Below are 24,084 nucleotides of genomic sequence, written 5' to 3'. Positions count from 1 at the left end.
AATCATCTCATAGTCACAGCTCCCAGGGTAAAGCGGGAAGCCTAGGAACAGCTCGGCAGCAATGCAGCCCAGGGACCACATGTCTATGGCCTCGTTACAGGGGAGACCCAGAATGGTCTCAGGAGCCCGGTACCACCGGTGCTGAATACATGAGCCCTGCTCTGCTTTTGAGGCATGGCAGGCGGAGCCAAAGTCAATCAGTTTTATCTTTAATGGCTGCCGTACATGGTCTACCAGCATAATGTTCTCAGGTTTGAGATCTGAATGAGCGATCCCTAAGTTCTTCAGGAACTGCAGAGCTGTGGCCACCTGATGTAAAATAGGCCGGACGTCTCTTAGGGGAAGTGACGAGGTCGGTCTCATATTCACAAATTCCTTGAGATTCATGTCCAGCAGTTCAAATTCTTGACAGAGATGTGCTCTGTAGATGAATGAGCTGTCCCACCTTACAAAGTGCCACGTGTCTGGGTCGAACGGCCTCAGCTTTTGCAGGATGGAATCCTCTTCTTCTGCCGTAGTCGCTGAACGTTTCTTCGTTATCTTTACAGCCACCGTCTCATTGGTGGCTGACTTAACACACTTGGTGACTTTCGCAAAGGCTCCTTGTCCAATTAAGTCCAGGACTAAGTAGTCTGAAGACTCGGAGGAGAGCTGGCTTCCTCTGATGACTTGGAGGTCCGTGTCCAAAGAGGCAGCAGAGCAGGACTTCTCAGCCATTTTATGACGGGGAACCTGCTGCTTGTAACTCATAGCTACAGGTTAGGGATACTTTTCCAAACTAGTTTGAATGAGACGGTTAGAAATGCCAACAGCTAATCCTGACTTGTGTTCTGCACACAGAAACAAAGGCCAGTTGACTGATATGGTGAAGATTCCGGCGTATGACGTGTTGGCTGTGTTCTGGAACGTTTGGCACTATTGTGTCATATTCCACTGAACACTCAGGTCGTCATGGTGAAGGAGTCAACCAGCAGAATGCAGCTTTATAAGGAATGATAAATATAGATATCTGATGTTTTTTTTGTGTTTCTAAAATTTGTCATCACAACAACTGGTCCTACTTGAGCTCTATGGCTACATTTACATTTTCGTATACTCGGCATAAACAGGAGGCAGCGTGGAGACTCCGCCCGCTGTTGGTAGTTGCCATTGTAACGTAAGTAGCTTAGTCTCAGAGAACGAGACATCATGATCGATAATACCCAATAAGGAGGAGAAACGTTGGCGTCAGTGTCGGTGTTGCTAAAGGTCTCCGTTTGTGGCCGTTGAGACTGCAACACAACCCCGCATATTCAAAACCAAAACGGATCAGAAGTGTTTCCAAATGTCTTCGGTTTAGGGGCTCGGAAACGCCAGAGCAGGGGGAATGAGAGGGGGAAACGCCAGAGCAGGGGGAATGAGAGGGGGAAACGCCAGAGCAGGGGGAATGAGAGGGGGAAACACCAGAGCAGGGGGAATGAGAGGGGGAAACACCAGAGCAGGGGGAATGAGAGGGGGAAACACCAGAGCAGGGGGAATGAGAGGGGGGAACGTAGCAGAAGATATTGTTTTTTAAACCAAAACATAGCAATGGAAATGTAGCCTGTGTATTTGCAATACGATACCTCTGGTTCAAATTCACATGAACAATATCCATATGTCATCTTTTTTTTTTTCATGAATCAACTCTGGGTTTTACAAATATTTAAACAGTGACGAGGTGATTTCGTAGCCACTCTCACTCCCTGGGTTCCTCACCGTGATACCTTCCAGTTTATACTCATTGATTCCCATTCCCCGGTCCGCTGGTCCCCTTGAGATGAGATCATTTCATCCCATCCTTTCCTAAAACGTCTTTGTTAATAAAGTGCAGCTGAATTTGTATCTTGGACACCCTAGACTAACATATTGTGTAGTTTAACCACAGTGTTTCTCCGTGATGCTTAGACACTTTCATGAAGAACAATGTACAGATTTGTGTGTGTTTTTGTCCTTAAAAAAAACCTGTCCTTGACTGGATAAAAGCCTCATTATTAAGAGAATGAATGCCTTGTTTGCTAATCGACGACTTTGAAGCCATTAACGTAGGACCGTTTTCTTGACTAACACATATGTAACGCTGTTTTCTTTGAGGAGAAGATTTTGTGATTCAAGCCCTTGTCACTCACTGGACAATGTTCCTGCAGCCTGATGACAATTTACTGCAGTCTGGGGAAAATGTCGCAGGACGGACACACACACACACACACACACACACACACACACACACACACACACACACACACACACACACACACACACACACACACTTCTCTCTTAGCTGTCTATCGTGTTCGATGATGACGCTTGCTCTAGGAGTGGAGGTGGGATGGGGGTGGGTTCAGTGACTGCTGGTGCTGCTGAGTACGATCCTTGAGCCGCACACTCGTCCGCAGACACACACACACACACACACAGGAGTGGTTTACAACGGGTGTAGTGCAGCAGCAAACTGAGCAGTAACTTTTTGCAGCAGGAAAGTTTTAAATGCGGCTGCACAGAAAAATCAAAGGACAACCGGTTTAAATTTATTTGAAACCAATCTACTTTTTTTCAATAAAAACTGATGAAAAGCAAAATACTGGCCTAACTGAGCGACATATCGGCTGCTGATGTTAGTTACTTAAGTAAAGGATCTGAATACTTCTTCCACCACTGCCTTTAACTCAGGTGAAACACTGTGTCAGGTTTCTCTTTGTAGCTGCGTTCAGCCAGGAAATGTCATTTCAGAGATGAATTCCATACAATGGGTAACCATAGATGCGTGTGCTGCAACACACGTGGACAAATCTTTCCATCAAGGTCAACGGAACTAATTTCTATAATTCAATTCAATTTATAGTGTCAAATCATGACAGGAATTATCTCAGGACACTTTACAGATAGAGCAGGTCTAGACCACACTATAATTTACAAGGACCCAACAATTCCAGTGATTCCCCCAAGAGCAAGCATGAATGCGTAAGTGCGACAGTGGCGAGGAAAAACTCCCTTTTAGGAAGAAACCTGGGACAGACCCAGGCTCTTGGTAGGCGGTGTCTGACGGTGCCGGTTGGGGGTGTGATGAACAGTGGCAATAATAGTCCTTGATCGTCCTTGATGATGAAAGTGTTCCCGACTTCAGAAGAAAATTGCTGTGAGGGTTACGGTTAGGGACATTAGAGTGTGCTTGTTTCATTTTTTTCCAAGTAAATGTAAAAAAAAAAAAAATGGAGCCTAGAGGAGTCAAGGATGGAGCCTGGTTCAGAGATACGAAAGCCAAGGCCCTCTTTGTGAACACAATACGTTTAAAAGCCTCAGCAAGAGTTGAAGGTATAGCCGCCAGAATAAAAGCCATTTTATATATAAAAGAAACAAACAACATAAAAGCATGCCTCCTATGCTTTGGACTTTGTGAGATTATAGGGAGGTTGCACCACGTACGGCCGAGCAGGGAGCAGCTCTGGATAACAGCACAAAGCACGAACAGCAACAGTTAACGGTTAAGGAAACTGTGTCCGCACTCGGACACTTTTTGGCTAACGTTCTATCAGAATATCTGTTTAAATGTGAATATAAATGACCTTGTAATGTTTTCCGTTTATTGAATGGTGTCAAACTAAAGTGTAACTTCTTACCTTTCTAACAGTATATCGTTTTAACCATTACATTTTAGCTTTTGCTTTACAAGAGCCGGCCGAAGTAAGCTAACGCCGGTGAATTAGCCGCGCGCCACCCTTTGCCATACTCACACCTATCTCCCCGCTGTAAAAACTCACAGGGCGCTGCTGGTTTTTCGGGGTATTAACCGTATTAATAAGTCACCCAAATTAACATCAATGCTGCGGGACCGTACTTCCGTTCTTCACAATAAAAGACGTGCTTCAACAACTCCAAATGATGCAGTAAAAACTCCTTAATGGCCACTTTGAATGTAAAGCGTTGCTCAAGCGTTCTCACAGCTTTCTCTCATCAAAGTCACTTTCGTACACTAATTAGACATGTAAATGTCCATGTACATATATGAAAATTCACACGTAGATTCTTAGATGTGTGTAAATTGATTCTATTTGCACTTCGGGGGAGATCGCTCAGGAAAAGCACTGAGGAAAGACAGGATATATCCGGATACAGCCAACGGCTGCAAACTGTGTCCGAACATGGACAGAGTTACTTAACTGTCAAAGTTCCATTTAGCAAGGCACTTGACCCCCGGCTGCTCCGGTGGCCGCACTGAGCATGTCGCCGTGACAAAAGTGCATGCACGCTTCATCAACTCTGCCTGGATGAACAGCAGTTGGCAAATGTACTTTGCTAAAGTACTTTTTGAGTAATGGCATATGGCGAGGGAAATGTCTCGGGACTGTTTTGCTTCCCCCAGGGCGTCGGCACTGTTGGAGAAGAAAAACACATCGAGGCCGGCGTGCATTTGCTTGACAGAGGTGTTTTCACTCAAACTGCAGATGTTACGTTTTATTTCTGTGCTTCTCTTTACAGGATTTTCTCCTTGAGCCCCCCCTTCATTTTTCATGTGGTGGCTGTTCCCACTGTGAGCCACCTCAGGCTGTAAGACAAGTTGTTTACCCTTCACATGACTGAGCATAAGGACTCAAATCCTGCCAGTTCACACAGTCACATTGTCTGACTGCAACGCAGGCTGAAGTGGAAAGAAATCATGTTAGGGGGGCCGAAGTGCAAAGAGGTTCAATCAGACAGCGAGTGACTCTGACTGTTAAGGAAATTGCATTTTTGTTCTTTTTAGGCCCAACAAAGCTTAGCTAATGATGCAGCAACTATCTGAGTGATGCTCAGTTTGTAATGTACATCATTTGAGCATAACAGCTGTTGCAGCAGTGTTATGGTAATGGCGAACAATTTTCCTTAACATGTATCTCTGCAGTAAATGCTTTTGCTGAGCTTGAATGTTTTCGCAGCAATGTAACAGTTGGAAGAGACAGGGAAATGGCACCAAATGTATGACTTTATGTACCGTATTTCTCTGTTCAAGGACGATTCAGTGATCACGAACTTGACCTATACTCTTCTCCGAAAAACCAAATGAACTGCAATTGTCATTTGTTAAATAAAAATGCAATATTCTGAGAATGTACTACTTTTCTCTGTCCTACATCATCATCATCATTCTGACTGTAACCCTAACAGCCAACAAGCAATTTAAAGACATCACCTTAGGCTTTGAGCAGTCCTTCCAGAAAAATGCGGAGTTTTTTTGTGATCGTTGTGGGCAAAAATCCTTGATTATGCGGCACGTTTTCTTCAAAAATGCGATGGAATATGCGGGATATTAATGCAATTTTATGCGATGAAATTGCGGGAACTTGCAAAAACTGTGGTTTCATCGTGGCTTTATCGCGGGGTTTGCAGCTTTTCGATGATGTTCACGTCGCGTTATTACGTCACTTTATAACTGAAAAAAAATGGATGCTCTTGTGTGAAGTAAACGCAACATTTTTCAACTTTCTGCTAAGATATATGCGACTCTTTTGCAACAAAAAACATTTTGCGCGGAAATCGGCAATTTATGCGGCGAAAGTGCGGCGTATATTTGAAAAAATGTTGCCCCCGCATAAATATGCGGACTTTGGCTGATTATGCATTGAATTATGCGATCGCATAATCGCGTTTTTCTGGAGGGACTGTTTGAGTACTTGCGATGGGGCTTTTCACTATTTTGGGTGGATTATGGATAATAACTCATTGAAATGTAGACCTCAATTGGTTCAGCTTTTCATTCTTTGTGTACAGTAGGGACAGTGACAGATTTGTATCCCCCTAATAACTTCAAAGGTCAGGTCTGTACTTCCTACCTTAAGGAAAAAGGGATGCAGCTTCACAGTTTCTGACTGAACAAGGCCGAAGCTTAAGGCCACCTTAACGTCAGTTGCCCATTTGGGTCACTGCAGTACTATCAATACACTGTTCTCTATTTTGACCTCTCTTAATATGCACACAAACAGTAGTCCACAATACAAAGAAACCAATAAGAAATAAAGACATGGTTGGTCTTACCATCATGAGTTCCCTCTGGAAGGACTTCCTCTCCTTGTTCTCCATGTTCGTACACTCCTCTTTGAGTTTCTCCAGAACCGACGCCACCTTCTCCGGCTCATTGTCCAGCTCGGTTCGGAGAAAATAATTAAGTGGCAAATTCCCATACCCAAGGGCATCTGCAAATGCCCTCCAGTTGCCCACATTCTCCATTAAAACCATCCTCACTGTTGCGTAGATGTACGTAAGAAATTTGCAAGGCTTCAGGATCTGCTCCAGCAGCATTGTGGTTGTTAGGTCCGGCCCACACCAATAAATAGGCTTGACCTTACCCAGAACTAAAACATTCTTGGCATGGACAAGGCCTATCTTCCCCTGGTAGTATCCAATGAACCACTCTTTGGTCCGCAGCTGCCCTCGCAGTTTGATTTTGTCCTCGCTGAGCAAAGCAATAACATCCCCCTTTTTGTACTCCAACAGATAAGTACTCTTGTGCTGCCTATTCACTGTTTTAATCAACTTGCCGAATTTAAGGATGGTAATGCATCGGTCCTGAAACTTTGGGTATTTGGAAGTGACAGCCAGTGGTGAGAGGACAATCTTATCCACCTCTTTCTTTTTCAGAAACCTCCTCTGGCCCATTATCCTCGCTCTGTTCTTTGGTGGCGGTGATGGCGTTTGGACGCAAAACTGGGTGAGGATACAGTCAAGGGCGTCCTTGACTTGGACCCTGAGAGTAAAATCTGAGATGCTGTTGGGGTCATGCGATGTGATCATGTACAGGAGCCTGCTGACTTTCCCCAGTTTGACCTGAAATCCCTGAATCACCGCGGCACCCTCACTCGCCTTCACCTGATAGTTGGACATGTTGGAGTACAATCCCACCTGGAGGTCCTGAGGGTACCCCAGCACAAACTGGTGCTTCCCCCACAGCTGGAGGGCCACTGGCGGGGTGGAGCTAGCCTGCCGGCCCGCCTCATTTACCAACAATGTATTGGGGGCACAGTCATGCCCAAACATTGCCACAACTGTTTTGAAGGAAGGGTGAATGTGCTTGGGACCGTAGACGCCCAGAGTTACTTTCCTCTGCACGTGGTCCCAAACAGTGGTATTGTGGCTGATGTACTGTGCCTTAACCACAACAGCCACATACATACAAGGCTCTAAACTATCCAGCTGCACCTGGACTGTATCCTTGTAAATGTAAGCATTAGGGATGGGCGTGTAAGGCCCTTCTTTGCAGTCACTTCGAACACAAAGCACCTCTGCCGTGTGACAACTTTCCTTCTTGACAGTAACCAATACCTTCATCTCCAACGTGATAAAGGACCTGGTCTCCATGTTGCTCAGCTTGATCTCCACCACGGGGCTAACAGTGGAGCAGTGGTCACCATTGAGCTCCAGAGGAGGGTCTAGTAAAGCTTTCATGGAGATCTGCTGGTTGTCTCCATGGCTGACGTGGCCTTCAGGGATGTGTATGGTGATTTGGGTGTCCGGGAGCTGAACAACTCCTCCGTTACTGTCCAACCTGCACACAATGTTGGTCTCCACTGGCTGCGTCTGGCCCCACCCAGGACTCTGACCCAGGGAGTCAAGGTCATGGCAAGACCTGGCTAGCTTTCTATGGTTCAACCAAGCAGTCCTGAAGTCCTCCCTGCTCTGAAACTGCTCCGGTGAAGGAGCCTTAAGGCCTGTGAAGAATCCGGAGGAAGGTAAGATTGGATTCGACTGCGCCTGCAAGACTGACAGTTCTGAGAGACTGTGGGAGCGTTTACTCCTAAAAAACGGATTATCCTTGTGGAGGTTATGTCCAACCTCTTGATTTGGGCTGGTGGGGGTGGTATTGTTAATGTGGCAGCTGCTGAACCCATTGGTCATGATTGTACTAGTGTTAAAGTTTAAGCAAGATGATGGAGATGCCAGCGCATCAAACAGAATAAGATCTGTTGAGTTCCTTACACCTATATCTTTGCAGTTTTGATCTAACGGATCGATAAAGGGGTTCCCAGAGAGGGGACTGTTGTTGTAAATTGGGGAGGGCTTAAGGGTTATCCCTGTCCACTCCCCCAAACCTCCAAACTCCTTCGACCCATCCTCGTATCCTTCCCCGAGGCTGTCAATCATCCCACTGTCGCTAAGCATAGAGTTCCTGAAGTTGACCGGCTGGACGTAGGCGGCTGGGATGTAGCCCATTTCCATGTTGTTGTGGGCGTACCACCACTCTCCACCTGACGTGTCCAACACATAGAGGTGATCCCCTTTGGAGAACTTCAGCGTGGTGAAGCTGCTGGGGCAATAATCCTTTATGGCAACCACTTCCTGCGCAGCTCCATAGGAGGCTGAAGTATCCAGCCTTAAGGCACTGGGAGAAGGCACTGAAATGGAAAAAAAGATGTTAGACAGAATCTCTTAAAACTATTAGTGACAGTCTTCAGCCTTGATTGCAATGTGGTTTGGTAACTGGTTTGTTACTATTATAGATACGCGCACTTAATCACTAGAGCGCTGATTACTCAAATATCTGCAGATAACAGTGCTTATCTCATAATCAGACACATATATAATGGCCCAGTTGAAAGAATGAGAGGATGGTACTACAGATCAGACATAAAGGGTTGTGTCCTAAATGGTTCAGTGGTTTGGTTTACTGCATTCCAAATCTGTAGGGAGTACTTGATCTTGGAAAAAAGAAAAGTCCTCCAAACCATATGACAATATCATCGTTTATTCCTACCCTCTGATACAACCCACAAGAGCATATCCTAGAATAGCGCCCCTAGCGGTGGCAGGAAACCTCATATCTAAACCAGAGAAAGTCGGTCGTGGTTTTGAGCGCAAAGGTCACGATTTTAAACACGTCTTTAAAGTTGTGAAATGGTCCCAGTGTGGTTATGTTTAGGCACAAAAACTAATTAGTTATGTTTAGAAAAGGATCGTGATTTGGGTTCAAATGATACGTTATTTCACTTCCGGAATGTTACTCACTTGACGCTGAACATTATGTTCGTTAAGTTAAAAAAAAAAAAAAAAAACTTGCTGTTTACTTGTAGCACAGAACCTTTGCTTTTAGTTTCAAACAGGAATCCAAACTCACTCTCCCGAGTGGAAGTCCTGTTTGTTTGATCCATCCGTCACCCCAGCCTGCCCCCTCATGTGGATATTTTGGCGCCCTTATATTTCGTCGCCTTGCCTCCTGCTTTGCACAACTACTAGTGCCACTAGAGAGCACCGCCACTATAAACGTAAATGTAGGTCGTATATTTTGCCGCTTGAACAAACAACGTCTGAGGGCATTTTTCAGTCTTAACATTTTCAGCTCACAAAGTAAAAATATGAGCAGATGAACTGCATAATTTACTGCATCATCGTCTATTTTTAGTTCACGTCGTGTGCGTTTTATAGAGCATGTAAACAAAGCTGTAATGAAGCGCAAACTCAGAATAATGAGAATAATACTGCTTCCAACATATGACTGAATATTTGAACTGCAAACGATGAAAAGCACAAAATTGAAAACAACAAATTCTCAAGCTATTGAGTCAATTAGTTCTAATGAATCATATCTGAATAATTGATATTGTACCTCACAGTACACACAGTTTCTCTATAACAACAATGGCGTTAAACTGCCGTGGATACAGCAAAACACTGACTTTTTTTTAAGATTATGTTTTTGGGGCTTTTCCCTTTACTGACAGTAGATAGACCAGAAAGGGGGAGAGAGATGGGGGATGACACGCAGCAAAGGGCAGCAGGTCGGATTCGAACCCTGCGCCGCTGCAAGACTCAGCCAACATGGGGCGAACACTCTTACTGGGTGAGCTAGAGGCCGCCCCGCAAAACACTGACCTTTGACATCGTTAAGACTGGCCCCGGTGAACCCTTCGCTAAGGTCGATGAGCGTCCCCTCAGACTTGCAGCGAGGAAGGACGTTATTGTTGTTCGTCACTCTGATGATGCGGTGGGCAGCCATGGCTGGTGCTTAACATAGAATTAGCTCATTGACAGCTTTCCATCTGGATGGGAAACAAACAAAGCATTTCAGGGTGGGAGCGACCAGCCAACTTTATACACATCTGCATTCAGAGCATTAAGCCGATACTAGAATCTAGAGCAAATTCCAAAAGCGAGTATAAAGCCCAGTTCCGACCAAGACCCAATTTGCGACGAGACGAGTTGAAACTTCTTCTTGCAACGCGTTCTGAAAGCTGCCAGTTTACACCAACGAGACGGTGCATCATCTCCATCCATAACAACACCTCTTTGTACGTCAGTTCTAACTTCCGACTTTTAGGCTTTTGTCATAGCTGGATATATCATTTGTTTCGTCTAAATATGAATGCGGATAACGCAGCCCAGTCTCATGGCAGTTCGTGAAATGGTCACGTTATTGAATCTATTGATTCGTGTACTGAACACGCTGATGTCGTTATTTTCGTGTGGTGAGCACGGATTTTAAAGTAACGCATTTCAATGGGAAGCATATTTCGTGATCACAGAACGATCGCGCCCCGCGTTGAGGCTCCGTCTAAAACTCTGCCATTTCGACCAGCTGTTTGTAACATGAAAAATAAAATGGATTATGGATCATTTTATTTCTATAGTTTGTAGCTGACTTTAACAGCTGACTTCTCTATTGGCTGTTGACACAGGAGACGTCCCTTACGATCGTAATCAAATTTGAAACTGTATGAAACGTCTAATTAGATTAATTTACTTATTAATCAAAAGGTGCCGGAATGCCGTTCCAGATCGTATCAGCCCACTTTAAATCCCTGGTTCTTCCACATCAAACTTGGAACAACTTAAAAAGCTCATACTTAAAGGTGACCTATTATGCTTCTCTGTATTTTCTGTCATAGCTATGATGTTACAATGTCGGCCAAAGTATTTTAGAGAAATCCCTGTGGGCAAAAGCTTCAGATTTTCCACTGTGCTAAACTACCACTCTACTCTCGGCTCAGCTGGGTTTCTATGATTGGTCAACTGCTCCAGGCAGGCACTACTGCAGTGTTTTTTTTAAGTTACACATACTTGTTGTGTAACCTTGGCTGCCAATGTTGTTCATTTCTTCCCAATTTCGGGTCACATTACTGCTTAGTCTCGCATTGCAAGACCTCCCACCACAGTGCAGCGTAGGAGGGTCTGGCTAGTCCACACAACCATACGGGATGGGAGAAGAAAACGTTTCTTTAAACCAATCACAATAGTCTTGGGCGGGACGGCGCTAAGCGCCTGACGGAGCCACGGTGCCTCTGCAAAATAGCCTCAGGAAGGAACTTGTTTTGGTGGAACGTGTACGTTCAAAAGTAGTTTTAGGCGTGCAACAGAATCCTCAGATTGGACAGATAGTCTAGCTAGCTGTCTGGATTTACCCTGCAGAGATCTGAGGAGCAGTTAACCATAGTCCTCAGAAATCCACCAGAGTTTGGAACGCCAACACAAAGAAAGAGGAAGGGGACGGCCATCCCGCCGATAGAGGGACATCCGGCAGAATTAATGCCACCAACGGAGCTATCCCGGAAGTGGAACGTCGTGGATATAGACTAACAAGCCTTTATTGGTGTTTTTTCACAGTACAAAGTCCCGCTATATACTCCGTTGCACTTGCAGTCAGTCTCCAAAGACTGTACAGAGACAGCAACAGATGTGGAGACTCAGAGATGCAGAAACATTGACCAATCAGAATACACTGGGCTTTTTCGGGAGGGGGTCGAGTGGGGCCTAAAGGGACAGGCGCTCCAACAGAGCGTCTCAGACAGAGGGTGAATAGAGGTGCAGCAGCCATGGGCAGTATGAATCAAATAGAGTGTTTTTTTTTGAGCATTAAAGCATCTAAACGTGTTCTAGTAGAAACACAAAATACAATACAAGTAGCTGACAATGCTACATAATAGGTCTCCTTTAACTTCAGATGTTCAGCTGCTGCCTGCAGCAACACCAGCAGTAATCATTTCCTACGGCAGCCATCTCCCCCTCCTCTGGCTGCGAATGCTGCATTGCTCTGTGTATTCTAAGTATTTACATCTCTGATTGTGTCACACAAGTTACCAATTTCCTTTACTGAGATGTGATTCAATTTTGAGTCTGAAAACACACTCAGCAGAGGACAGTAATCTGATTTGGAGACGCAGTGACAAAATTGTTTTGCAGCAAAACGTTGTTTCCCTTCAGTCACAAGAGACTTTTATTCTTCCTGCAAGATGTTGGCGAGCAACAGTGGGAACATTGGCATTTGCACACTAATGACGCCATTTCGATCCGATTAAAAACACCGGCTGCAGAAGCTGCCGTGTAAAATGCCTTTTGCTGTTCACTTCATTAGCGCTTGAATGTTTGGAGCTGGATCTCTGCTCCGTGTTTTCCCATTAAAACGCTGAGGATTTTGATTTAGATGCAGGTATTTGAAAAAATAATAAAATAACGCCCTTCATTTTGTTACAGCATCTTCTGATTTCATCTAAAACCACGAAAAACACACAGCAAGTGAGCCGTCATTAGCAAGGAGACGACGAGCACTGAGTATAGAGCTTTTTGTCCTAAGCTGATCTGCACTCTAACAAATAAATCCGTGAAATAACAGAAAAGGTTCGGGCAGTTCATTACCTGGACTTTCCCCCGTAATAAAAAAAAACAAAAAAAAAACGGAAATTATGTGTACAGTTAAAATACAGAACATTTGAAGACAAAAACCTTCAAAAAAGCGACAAACACCGAAACAAAGTAACGAAAAACATCCAAAGTAGCGTCAACGAGGTCAAAAAAAGTGTCATAAAGGTAGAAAAGAGCGACCAAAACCATTGAACAAACGACGGAAAAAAGCGGGAAAAAGAACTTCAAATTTCGTAAAGAGCATCAAACGTAGAAAAAAAGTGACATAGCGGACTTGAATCGCCCAAAACAAACCTCTGTGGGGGACAAAAGTTTGTCAGAGCACAAATTATCATGCACTTTGAAAAACCCAAATACAACTGCGAATCACATTCTGTGGGCAATTTCTGTCAACACATACAGTCAGTTGAGGTGGTTCGGGCATCTGGTAAGGATGCCCCCTGGGCGCCTCCCTAGGGAGGTGTTCCAGGCACGTCCAGCTGGGAGGAGGCCTCGGGGGAGACCCAGGACTAGGTGGAGGGATTATATCTCTAACCTGGCCTGGGAACGCCTCGGGATCCCCCAGTCGGAGCTGGTTAATGTGGCCCGGGAAAGGGAAGTTTGGGATCCCCTGCTGGAGCTGCTACCCCCGCGACCCGACCCCGGATAAGCGGATGAAGATGGATGGATGGACATACAGTCATACAACTGTTAATACACGGATACTTCTTAAGAGTGTGGCTCTGAACAGCTGGGCAGAACTTCCTCCAAAAAAGTGTCTCTACACACATCAATAAAACACATGCAGAAATAACAAAAATGTGGCAAATCATTGGCCACATACCGTGAAGGTCCCTGTGACATCTTACTGTATAACATCCCTCATATTTATAAATGGAAACATGGGAAACGGTCATACATAAACCGGTCGCTACAGTGCACGTTTCCTCAACACTATCACTACTTCTTTAAAACAGTGAAAACTTCTGACTTTCCTCCTAATTCCCGGCTGCATCTGTTGAAACGGGAGTTGTGCCGAAAGCCATGCAGTCAAACTCCACCGGGGTTGACATTTCATTTCGCTGCGCCCTCTCTGCTCGCCGGGGGGAGAGTGTCGCCCGTCGATAAAACCCCTCCTCAGCGGGCAGCCAGAGCGAGGCTGCGATCAATAACAAGCCGACAGACAAAGACACTGTCACCGGCTTTGATATAACGTGGAGGCCATCCCCCCACTGACTGCAGCAGGAGGCGAGACAGATACAGGGGAGTGTGTGTGGGGGGGGGGCGGAAGAAGAAAATGAGGAGGCTGCTGTTCGCTGTGACGGGAAACGCAGCAGGAGGTTCAGTTCAGCTCCAACTGGATTCTTTAAAAACGACCCCTGCAGATCCATGCTGAGCCTCCTGGATACTTTTGCACCAGGATTTGAGAAGGAAAACTGACACAAGCATTTGAAGGGTGACTTCGGGGTTTTGTTTCCTACAACTTTTCCCCCATGCGTTTGTGTCTAAGTGACTGATGGGAACAACAATCTTTGACGTTGGTCCAGTATTAAGCGAGATCGCTGCAGTCGGCAGTCAGCGAAACAAGCTACAATGTAAGTTATAGGGAAATTGTGTCAAAGTGTCTGACAACATTATGGAAAGGATTTCTAAGGAGGTCGACCTTTCTGTTAAAGAGTAAGATTCTTTTTTTAAACATAAAAACATCTGCGAAATTGTGTTCGCTAAACCCACCAGACTCCATGTAAATCAACACAAATTTTAGCATCGTAAAATACACTTCATTCAAAGTCGACAGAAACTAAATAAAACTGAAAAGCCGCTTTGGTTCGTCTTTCCACTTTTCCAACAATCACAACTCTACAACTCTGGTTGAAATAAACACATAGTTTACCGATTTACATGTGAAAATATGTTCCATACACGCTAAAAGTACTGTTTTTCTGTGATGGGTTTAGCACTAACGATCTCAGAGCTGTTTCTGGTTACACAAATGATTTTACTCTTTTCAAAAAAAGTCTATAACTGTAGGAATCCTTTCCATAATGTTGTCAGACACTTATAATAAGACACAATAATAAGCTGAGCCTGTCAGCGGCAAGAACAGCACTTTTAGTGGACGGAATTGACGATGCACATTTGCCCCGTAGGATTACATCGCAGTCCGGTTCACTGCTAATCACAGCGTTCTCGCTAAATACTGGACTAAAGATTGTTGTTCCCATCAGTCACTTACACACAAAAACATAGGACAAAAGGGTCCAAGTTGGAAGAAAAAACATGAAGTTACCCTTTAAAAAGAAACACCAGTTAAACAAGACTGTGATACCGAGAGAGAGCTAAAAAATGAGCCCTCGTGGGATCTTAACAGACTGCTGGAGGGCATGTGGGTTAGCCTTCCTCAAAATTGGGAGGAGGAATGTTTTTTGTCCCCCACGTCTGCATCAATATGCGAGTCGGTGAAATGCTCTGCGTTATTAACTCATTTCAGTCAGGCTGACAGAGTGGAGGAGCGGTGAGTCGAAGGTTTAATTAGCCGCGAGTCGGCCGGTCCTAATCCCTGGATGAATGCTGCTATAATAACCATTTGCAGCAGCCATAAGCTCATGGAGGAGTTTATCGCTTTTCCATCACAGCTGTTTAAAATGAGCAGATTACGGGTTAGCACACGGCAGCACAGACCTGTTGGTGCGCGGCTTGAAAACAAAATCATGTCAAACTGAACCGATAGTAATACTTAACTCTACCGTTGAACTTTCTGTGTAAATATTCAAATAGGCAGTAATTCCAGATCAAAGGAGGAGGCTGAAGGGCTAAAAGTCTCTTAAATCATGATGAAATAAACCAAAGACAGACTCCTGACTCAGTCTGAGTCATGATTCTTTACCATCACTATAATACAATCAAATGAAAACAACTTTAAGGGCTTGTTAGCTGATTCTGCAAACCTTAAAGTACATTTGTTGAGTAATAGATGCCAGTGTTGTAGTCAAGACCACCTAAACCGAGACCAAGTCATCACCAAGACCAGAGTGTATCGAGAGAAGACCAAGACTTTGAGGGGTTTGAGACGGAGACAAGATTGAGACTTTGAGGGGTTTGAGACCGATACAAGACCGCGACAAGATCAAGACAAGACCGAGACAAGACCGAGACAAGACCAAGAGTTTGAGGGGTTGAGACCGAGAAAAGAGCAAGACTTTGAGGGTTTGAGACCGAGACTTTGAGGGGGTTGAGACCGAGACAAGAGCGAGAATTTGTGGGGTTGAGACTGAGACTTTGAGGGGTAGAGACAGAGTCAAGACCGAGACTAAGGGGTTGAGACCGAGAAAAGAGCAAGACTTTGAGGGGTTGACACCGAGACTTTGAGGGGTTTAGAACGAGACTTTGAGGGGTTTAGAACGAGACTTTGAGGGGTTGAGAACGAGACTTTGAGGGGTTTAGAACGAGACTTTGAGGGGTTGAGACCGAGACTTTGAGGGGTTGAGACCGAGACTTTGAGGGGTTTAGAACGAGACTTTGAGGGGTTTAGAACGAGACTGTGAGGGGATGAGACCAAGACTTTGAGGGGTTTAGAACGAGACTTTGAGGGGTTTGAGACCGAGACTTTGAGGGGTTGAGACCGAGACTTTGAGGGGTTTAGAACGAGACTTTGAGGGGTTTAGAACGAGACTTTGAGGGGTTGAGACCGAGACTTTGAGGGGTTGAGACCAATACTTTGAGGGGTTGAGACCGAGACTTTGAGGGGTTTAGAACGAGACTGAGGGGTTGAGAACGAAACTTTGATTGGGAAGAGGAATGTTTTTTGTCCCCCACGTCTGCATCAATATGCGAGTCGGTGAAATGCTCTGCGTTATTAACTCATTTCAGTCAGGCTGACAGAGTGGAGGAGCGGTGAGTCGAAGGTTTAATTAGCCGCGAGTCGGCCGGTCCTAATCCCTGGATGAATGCTGCTATAATAACCATTTGCAGCAGCCATAAGCTCATGGAGGAGTTTATCGCTTTTCCATCACAGCTGTTTAAAATGAGCAGATTACGGGTTAGCACACGGCAGCACAGACCTGTTGGTGCGCGGCTTGAACACAAAATCATGTCAAACTGAACCGATAGTAATACTTAACTCTACCGTTGAACTTTCTGTGTAAATATTCAAATAGGCAGTAATTCCAGATCAAAGGAGGAGGCTGAAGGGCTAAAAGTCTCTTAAATCATGATGAAATAAACCAAAGACAGACTCCTGACTGACTTGAGGGGTTGAGACCAAGTCAAATAGCTTGAAATGACTTTACCAAAGTCTTCGGTTCACACAACAGACGGCGAACAGAGAGGCAGATGACGAGTGTCCCAAGCTAGCTTCCCTGCCTCCTAATTCGCTGTGAGTGACATTTGATTTTCGCAATTTAAAGGACGAGGAAGCACAGATTCTGCCGATTCAAGTCCAGCTGAAATGATTGGCCGATTAAACACTTAGTTGATTGACAGAACTGTTTGGATCGTTTCCCGTTCCTAAAACGGGAGGATTTTTCTGCATTGAGTACTTTTACTTTTAATACATTGTCCTGATGATACTTACAGACTTTTACTTAAGTAACATTTTCAATGCAGGACTTGGACTAACCCTAACCCTTGGAGAATGCAGAGTATTTCTTACAGTGTGATGTTAGTGCTTTTACTCAAGTAAAGGATCTGAATACTTCTTCCAGCGCTGATCATATCATGTGTGAGTGAGTCTTTCTGCTGCTGCTTTGTGACAAAAAAACCCTCCGCTTGGTATGTGGTCAAGTACATTAGTCTGAGGCGCTCTGCCCTGGACCGCCACTGTTCATCACCAGAGAAAATTCATCCGTAAAATATTACAATCGCTCCTCTCTCCGCTCAGCATGAAATGTTCCCTGTTGAATGAGCTGAGATTTAATGCCACTTGCACCTCGGCGCTGAAGGAGATTCTTCAACCCGAAAAGAGCTTCACACTCAGAAAGAGGAAGTACCATTTCGAAACACGTCAACAAGTCAGCTTTAGGGCAGCAGATGGCTCAAGCTCCAACATTAAGTGCTTTGAATTCTATAATTTACCTCTAGCGTGTCTATTTGCAGCGGGGGGGGGGAGAGCCGAGTAACAACTAATGAAGCATTAATGGATGGATGACGGGACACGAGATCCGATCTGTGAACTGTGGGAAATGTGTTCACGTCATAAATTCAGATAACGGGCAAAAGAAGCTAATCGTCACATTAACCAGCATTTCGGAGTACATGTACCAGCGTTACGTATTCAGAATACAAATTATGAGTAACTGTATTCCGTTACAGTTACAATTTAAATAGTTGGTATTTAGAATACAGTTACATTGTTGAAATCAATGGATTACATGACGATACTTCTCTGTTTCACCAGTTTATTCACTCTCTGAATAGGTTGAGGCAACTCCACGCATTTCCCAGAAGCCCCAATATGAAAACGAAAAAATGAGCTATTTGCGTGATCACTGATAGCCTGGGCAGGAATGCGTTTCTATCTTGGAAATTCAAACAGCATTTCACATTAAAGAAAGAACAGGGAGAACTAAATATAACTGTGCAGTGCAACCTCTGCTTGCCAGCAACCAACCTCCTTTCAGCGTCCAAATTGCTCCCCCTCCAACCTGAAGAAGCATCTTAAAGTACGTTTTTTTTTTTTTTTTTTTTTTTAGCCAGGGGTAGTCTGCTGTAGTTTTACTGGTCACCTTGCTATTTTATAGTTGACGTGTGACTTTACATTCTCCTACGTGATTTACTAGCCCCAGAGCCGTTGAAAGACTGACTAGCCCCATTTGACATGCTAGCTAACGTTAGCTCAAATTAGCTCGTGGTAGCTTAGACTGCGGTTAGATTTTTGTAGTATGCAGTTCGGGACTACAAATACAAAAATCTATCTGCTTGTTTAGGTACACATTCAGCCATTTGGAACAGAAGAACACACCAGAATAGGCCTGTTTAGTAAGCCGCATTCCTACACTTATAAAATGGAATTCAACGTGGAAGTAATCCAAGTATTCAGAATACGTTACAAATTACATTTGTGGGCATGTATTCTGTAACGGAATACGTTTTGAAAGTATCCTTCCCAACACTGTCAGTGAAAAAGGCCTCAGCAGGTTTTGAACTGATGATGTAATGATGTGGATTAAATGAGGCGAAAATGCGAGTCGCCGTTGCGTTGTTCAATCGCGGCGGCTTAATGGGTCACAGTTTTACATCATTTCAACCTTTTAAACGGACATGTACTGAAGTTAGTGGATTATGAGGATGTATTACATCATCAGCTGGCCTTTCTGCCAGAAACTGAACGTTTAAGGGTGTTTAAGCACAGGCGTAATTTACCCAATAATCGGAACAGGGAGTGTGTGTGTGTCTGTGTGTGTGTGTGTGTTTGTACAACTTTATGCGTGCGTGTGTGCGTGTGTGTGTGTTGTGCTGAGCAGCCATTAAATACAAAATGGAGCGCACCTGGAAAATGATGACACGGTAGTTTTCAGGCTTACAGCCTTGACGGACGGGGGCGGGAAGGTGTAGTAAAAAACACAAAGTGTGTGTGTGTGTGTGTGTGTGTGTGTGTGTTAGTGTCACTTTGGAAATCTGTTTCTGTGCATGCGTTTGTTGAAAGAGGAAGACAAAGGAAACAACAGCAAAAAGGAGGAAGGAGAGAGGAAGGGAAAGAAGACGTGACGAGTGGGAAAAGAAGAGGACGTGGAGGCAAATGAAGAGTAACATGGAAGAGGAGACACGGGAAGGGGGGCCAAAAAGAATTGTCCGTAAAAACAGTTTGGAAGAAGAGGAGGCAGACGGAAGGAAGAAGACGGCAGTGACGAAGAAAAGGAGGCGAAAAAGACAGAGGATGAAGGGGATAGGGGAAGAAGAAGAGGTGGAGAGGAACAGGTAAGAGACATTAGGAGATGGAGAAAAGGAGAAAATACCAGCACAGAAGGAAGGATTGAAGTCAGACTCCATCTAATTAACTACAGGATGACTTCAGGCACAGTGTGTGTGTGTGTGTGTGTGTGTGTGTGTCAACCTCGGGGCAGCCCTGATAGAGCTAGAGAGAGGGAGGATTTTCAGCTTATCAGATGACCTTATTGGCAGGGGCTTTAAGGAGGCGTGCACGCGCTCGGCCGTGTGCGCACACGTGACAATATCGCGCTAATTGTCCAATTTCATAATTCCACTCACTTCTCCTCCATCTGCTGCTGAGCTCTCCCGTGTGCCTACATGCTGTGTCTAAATTAAAGAATAATTACCGGTAGACTCGAGAGAAGATGAAAAAGAGGAAAAGAAACACACGAAAAAAGAAAGGGGAAAAAAAACCTAGAATAAGCACTAGAAACTAGACCTTGAAAACCAGTAGGCCTAATTGTCATAAAAGACTTTAAAAAAAAAAAGTCAAAATGTAAAAGTAATGCAGCTATAAACTCCCCGTAAAGCAGCAATGCCCACGCAACACCATGTAGAACACTATAGAGCACCGCAGGCGGATAATAGGCTACCACGGCAATATACGATGGATGTGTGTCACGTGAGTGAAGCCGAATTCTTCTCCGCACATTATTCTGCTAGATTAGCGAACAAATTGAGCAAATGGTTGGTTAAAATGAGAATCAGAAGTAATTAAGTGTAAAATTGATGGTAATGTGGACTGACCTCCTGCTGGCTGGAAGCCCGAACGCTCGTGAGTGGCGGCTCAGTGATAAGAAGGTGAAAAATAAGAGCCGATGGAGAGACTTCTTCCTCTTTTTCTTTTCCCTCGTGTCATTTGACTTGAAGATCAAAAAAAGAAGAAGAAGGAAAAAAAAAAAAAGGTTAAAAAAGAATAGGTGAAAAGAAGATTATCGTTCGTCCCCGCCCCCCCAGTTCATGAAGTTTGTAACGGTGATAGATGCGCAGACACGCCGCTTCCCGTGTGCCTCTGCTCCGGTCTGTCGGAGCTCTGGAGGAGGAGGGCGGCTGTAGTGGATGCGACGGGGGTGTGTCGTCACTGGGTGGGGGCGTGGCCGCACACACACACACACACACACACACACACACACACACACACACACACACACACACACACACACACACACACACACACACACACTGTCATATATACTTGAAATCAATACTTGAGTTAAAGTCTCTTACCAGAAAATGACGTTGGTAGAAGTCACCTTTTAGAATATTACTTGAGCAAAGTATCTGATATATACTGTACTTAGGTAACAAAAGTCATGTAATGATATGAAATGTATGTAATTATGTAAAGTAAAAGTAATTTTAAAACTTTATTGTGGCTGCCTTAAAGTAAAGCGTACTACTCAGGGTGTCCACACGCCTTTCACTCCAACGTACGAAAACGTTTCTTGCAGTGACGAGTAACGAAGACGCTAGTATAGGGGGAAATGTAGTGGAGTAAAAGTGAAAGTTTGCGGGAATATAAATAATGAAGTAGAGTACAGATACGTACGTGATTGTACTTTGTTACATTACAACACTTGAAGTCATGCTGTAGTTAAAGGTGCTGTAGGTAGGATTGCGAAGATCCAGGACTTAGCCGAAAATGTTTAACACTTCTCAGTCCCTCCCCCCCCCTTTCTGCCAAAGCCCAAAACGTTCTCCTAAGCCCCTCCCCCCACAAGGGAGAATTAATGCGTGTGCATGAGCAGTGATTGACACCGCCCCCCTGGCCCTGATTGGTGCATCTGAACAGGGAGCGGTGGATTTTTGCAAATCGCACTACAGGCTGTAGGTGGCGCCAGAGGAGCTGGATTTGTTTTTAAATGACCTGCTTCATGTAGTTCTACTGGAACATAGGGTCAGTTTCAGCAAATATGACAGAAAGGGAGTTTTATAAGTCTTACCTGCTGTACCTTTAATTAGATGGAGCCTGGATCTGTTTTTATACCTTTCCTTTGCCTCAGCTCCTCTTGCTCCTTCCATTACTTCCTTTACTTGTCAATATCTAAATAATTGAAATGGCTAGCCTGCACTGATTCAGTCCTGACGCCCACTGCTAATGGCCATCCCCTTTCCATAAAAAAAACAAAAAAAACAGCACAGACAACGGAACAAAAAAAAAAAAAGTGAAATCAAGTCACATTGCAACAGCTTTTGGTTGTTATTTCTGTTACCATCATCAATACTCTTGTTTTTCGCAAAAGGGGCATTAAAGAGAGCAAACAAACGCAATGAAAGTGGCCCCCGGAGTCAGTAATGATCAACACGTTGTGTGTGATTTGAACAGGCCCTATAAATACAGTCGAGTGGAGCTGCGGGGGGAAATGACTCGTTCAGCAGGACGCTCCTGTGCTAATGAGGCGCTGTTCATTAAAAGGTGTGGTGATTAAACGCTGCCAGCGGGTGAAAAAAATACCACTGCGAGTGCTGTGGTCTGGGTCACTACATTAATAATAATAATAATAATAATAATAATAATAATAATAATAATGACAACAGCAGCAGTAGGAGCTTTATATGAAAATGTTTTCTCTTATGCATGCAAAAATGACGTGAATTTTTATTTATTTATTTATTTATTTTACGAGGAATACCTCTTGAGATGTGTCATCTCATTTTCGAGAGGGTCCTCGGTAGGACTGGACAGTACAAAGGACAAGACAATTACAGTACAACATACACATTCACTCACATACTAACTGCTGACAGTGGTCACGTGATTTAACATCACTACCAAGACTTCAAACTTAAGGATAATAGCTAACATGTTTGATTTTGTCTGAACGTCCAGACGGGAGACGGACTGACTGGGACTGAAGGCCAGATGTGCTAACGCTTTTGCGCCCACTTCGAGGCATATTTTTTTCGCAACATGCGCGTAACAGCATGGCGAGGTATGTACAAACAGGCCGCACTGAGGTAAAAGCGCAGACTGCCTGTCACGGGGACTGAAAATGGCAAATTGCGCTTTTCCGTGTCATGCATATGCATTCACGGGAGGGTCAACCCGTTCTCACTCCAAACTCGTGAAATACGGACGTTTGGACAGTGGCTGTCAGCGTCTGAAGCGGAGAAAAAAAGCGCCCTTCAGTAGAACGTATCGGGGAGAGCAACAGCTACACGGGGTTTAGTGAGTAGTATGTAAGGACGAAATTCCGTGTAAGGAGGATGGTCGGGGTGGCGGATGGGTCAAACACATGACTTTCACCCCAGGACACCGGACTTCGTGTCTCGCGTGTTTCCTGAAGTCGCTTTCTTCTTTAACCGTCCCGTTATTCCCGCGTGTCAAGGAAGCTGCATCAAAAGGGACGCCAATAGTCTCGACAAAGCGCGTTTAGTTAAAGCGCGTTATACAACGCTAAAGGCGACTTTTAGCGTCAATAACAACGACAAAGGCACTTGACCAAGCGTCGGTATTTTACGAGATGGGAGTGAGAATGTTTTGCAGGGTTTCAGTCAGATATTGGAAATTAGTCTGCGACACTGGATTTGCTCCAAAAGTCGTTGAATGTAAGGTCTACACTATTCGCTTTAAATGACAATCGCACTATTTAAAAGAGCATACAGTAACTAGAGAATGGCGGTGTGAATGCGGTTATGTTGAAAAGCTGACACTACCCAGAATGTATGAAAGAGGTGGGACATTTTAAAGTTTGAATGGTGTTTCTCCGTGACTGTATGAATGAGTAGATAGCAGGTGAAAACGTATGAATTTGCGTCAAATTTGAAAATTCCGTCCATTCGCTTGAATGGGGGAACATTTCCCCGAAAACGTTGAATATTTCGGAAATTATAAAAGTTATGGACATTTTATGAAGAAGCAGGAATGTCCTAATGGTGCTGAACATTTTGATGTTTGAAAGAAGTTTCTATGTTGAAAAATGTGGAAGGAGTTAAAAAAAAAAATAGATACGTAGAAGAAATATGTAGAAGAAATGGTGTGAATGCAGTGGCTTAAATAAAAAACAGTCTGGTCCAGTCCTGCCTACCTGGAGCAGATGACCAATCATAGAAGGCCGGCTTAGAGTTGCGTAAGACTTAGCCGAGAGTAGAAAAAACTGTTGAAACTGGAGCGTTCAGAACAGTTGGAAATCTGAATGTTTTAGCTCACGGGGGTTTCTCTAAAACACGTTTACCTCATTATTGAAGTTTCAAGCATAATATGTCCACTTTAAGGCCTTATTTATCGAATATAAGACATTTAAAAACTTTTAAGGGTTTTCAATCATTGCAATCATCAACATTTCTCTCCATTTTCCTGCAGAAAGATTTCATATTTGCAATGTAAAGGAATTCCACAGGAGCTGCTTGTATTTTGATGCGTGTTCGCTAAGCAGATTCCAACAATGTTAACTGTTTAAGACAAAGAGTCTGAAATGCAGACACATTCCGAGAGATTTGGCACAAGAAGCGGGGTGGGGGTAGGGGGGTGCATGACTCATTCAGAGCGGCCGTTGCTGCCCCAGAAGTTCAGCTCCTATTAGAGGCTCAGACTGGATTGGACACGTCTATTCATCTGGG

At 44.3% G+C, this 24,084-nt stretch overlaps 1 protein-coding gene across 1 annotated transcript in view; it reads right to left on the bottom strand.

Annotated features, from left to right (window-relative positions):
- The window catches only part of LOC144512984 (SH3 domain-binding protein 4-A-like), a 35,997-nt gene extending 15,454 nt beyond the window's left edge, over window positions 1–20,543 (bottom strand). Inside the window, exons 1-3 of the mRNA XM_078244015.1 lie at window positions 20,272–20,543; window positions 9,856–10,022; window positions 6,028–8,381 (exon numbers count right to left, since the gene is read on the bottom strand). Of these exons, the coding sequence (XP_078100141.1) occupies window positions 6,028–8,381; window positions 9,856–9,979 (2,478 nt within the window). The 5' untranslated portion in view covers window positions 9,980–10,022; window positions 20,272–20,543. The remainder of the gene's footprint in view (window positions 1–6,027; window positions 8,382–9,855; window positions 10,023–20,271) is intronic.
- Window positions 20,544–24,084: the final 3,541 nt, after the last annotated feature.

The sequence above is a fragment of the Sander vitreus genome, chromosome 24, assembly GCF_031162955.1.
Source record: "Sander vitreus isolate 19-12246 chromosome 24, sanVit1, whole genome shotgun sequence".
NCBI classification, from domain to species: domain Eukaryota; kingdom Metazoa; phylum Chordata; class Actinopteri; order Perciformes; family Percidae; genus Sander; species Sander vitreus.
Note: the sequence above shows the minus strand (reverse complement) of the source record. Positions and strands in the feature narration are given on the sequence as shown.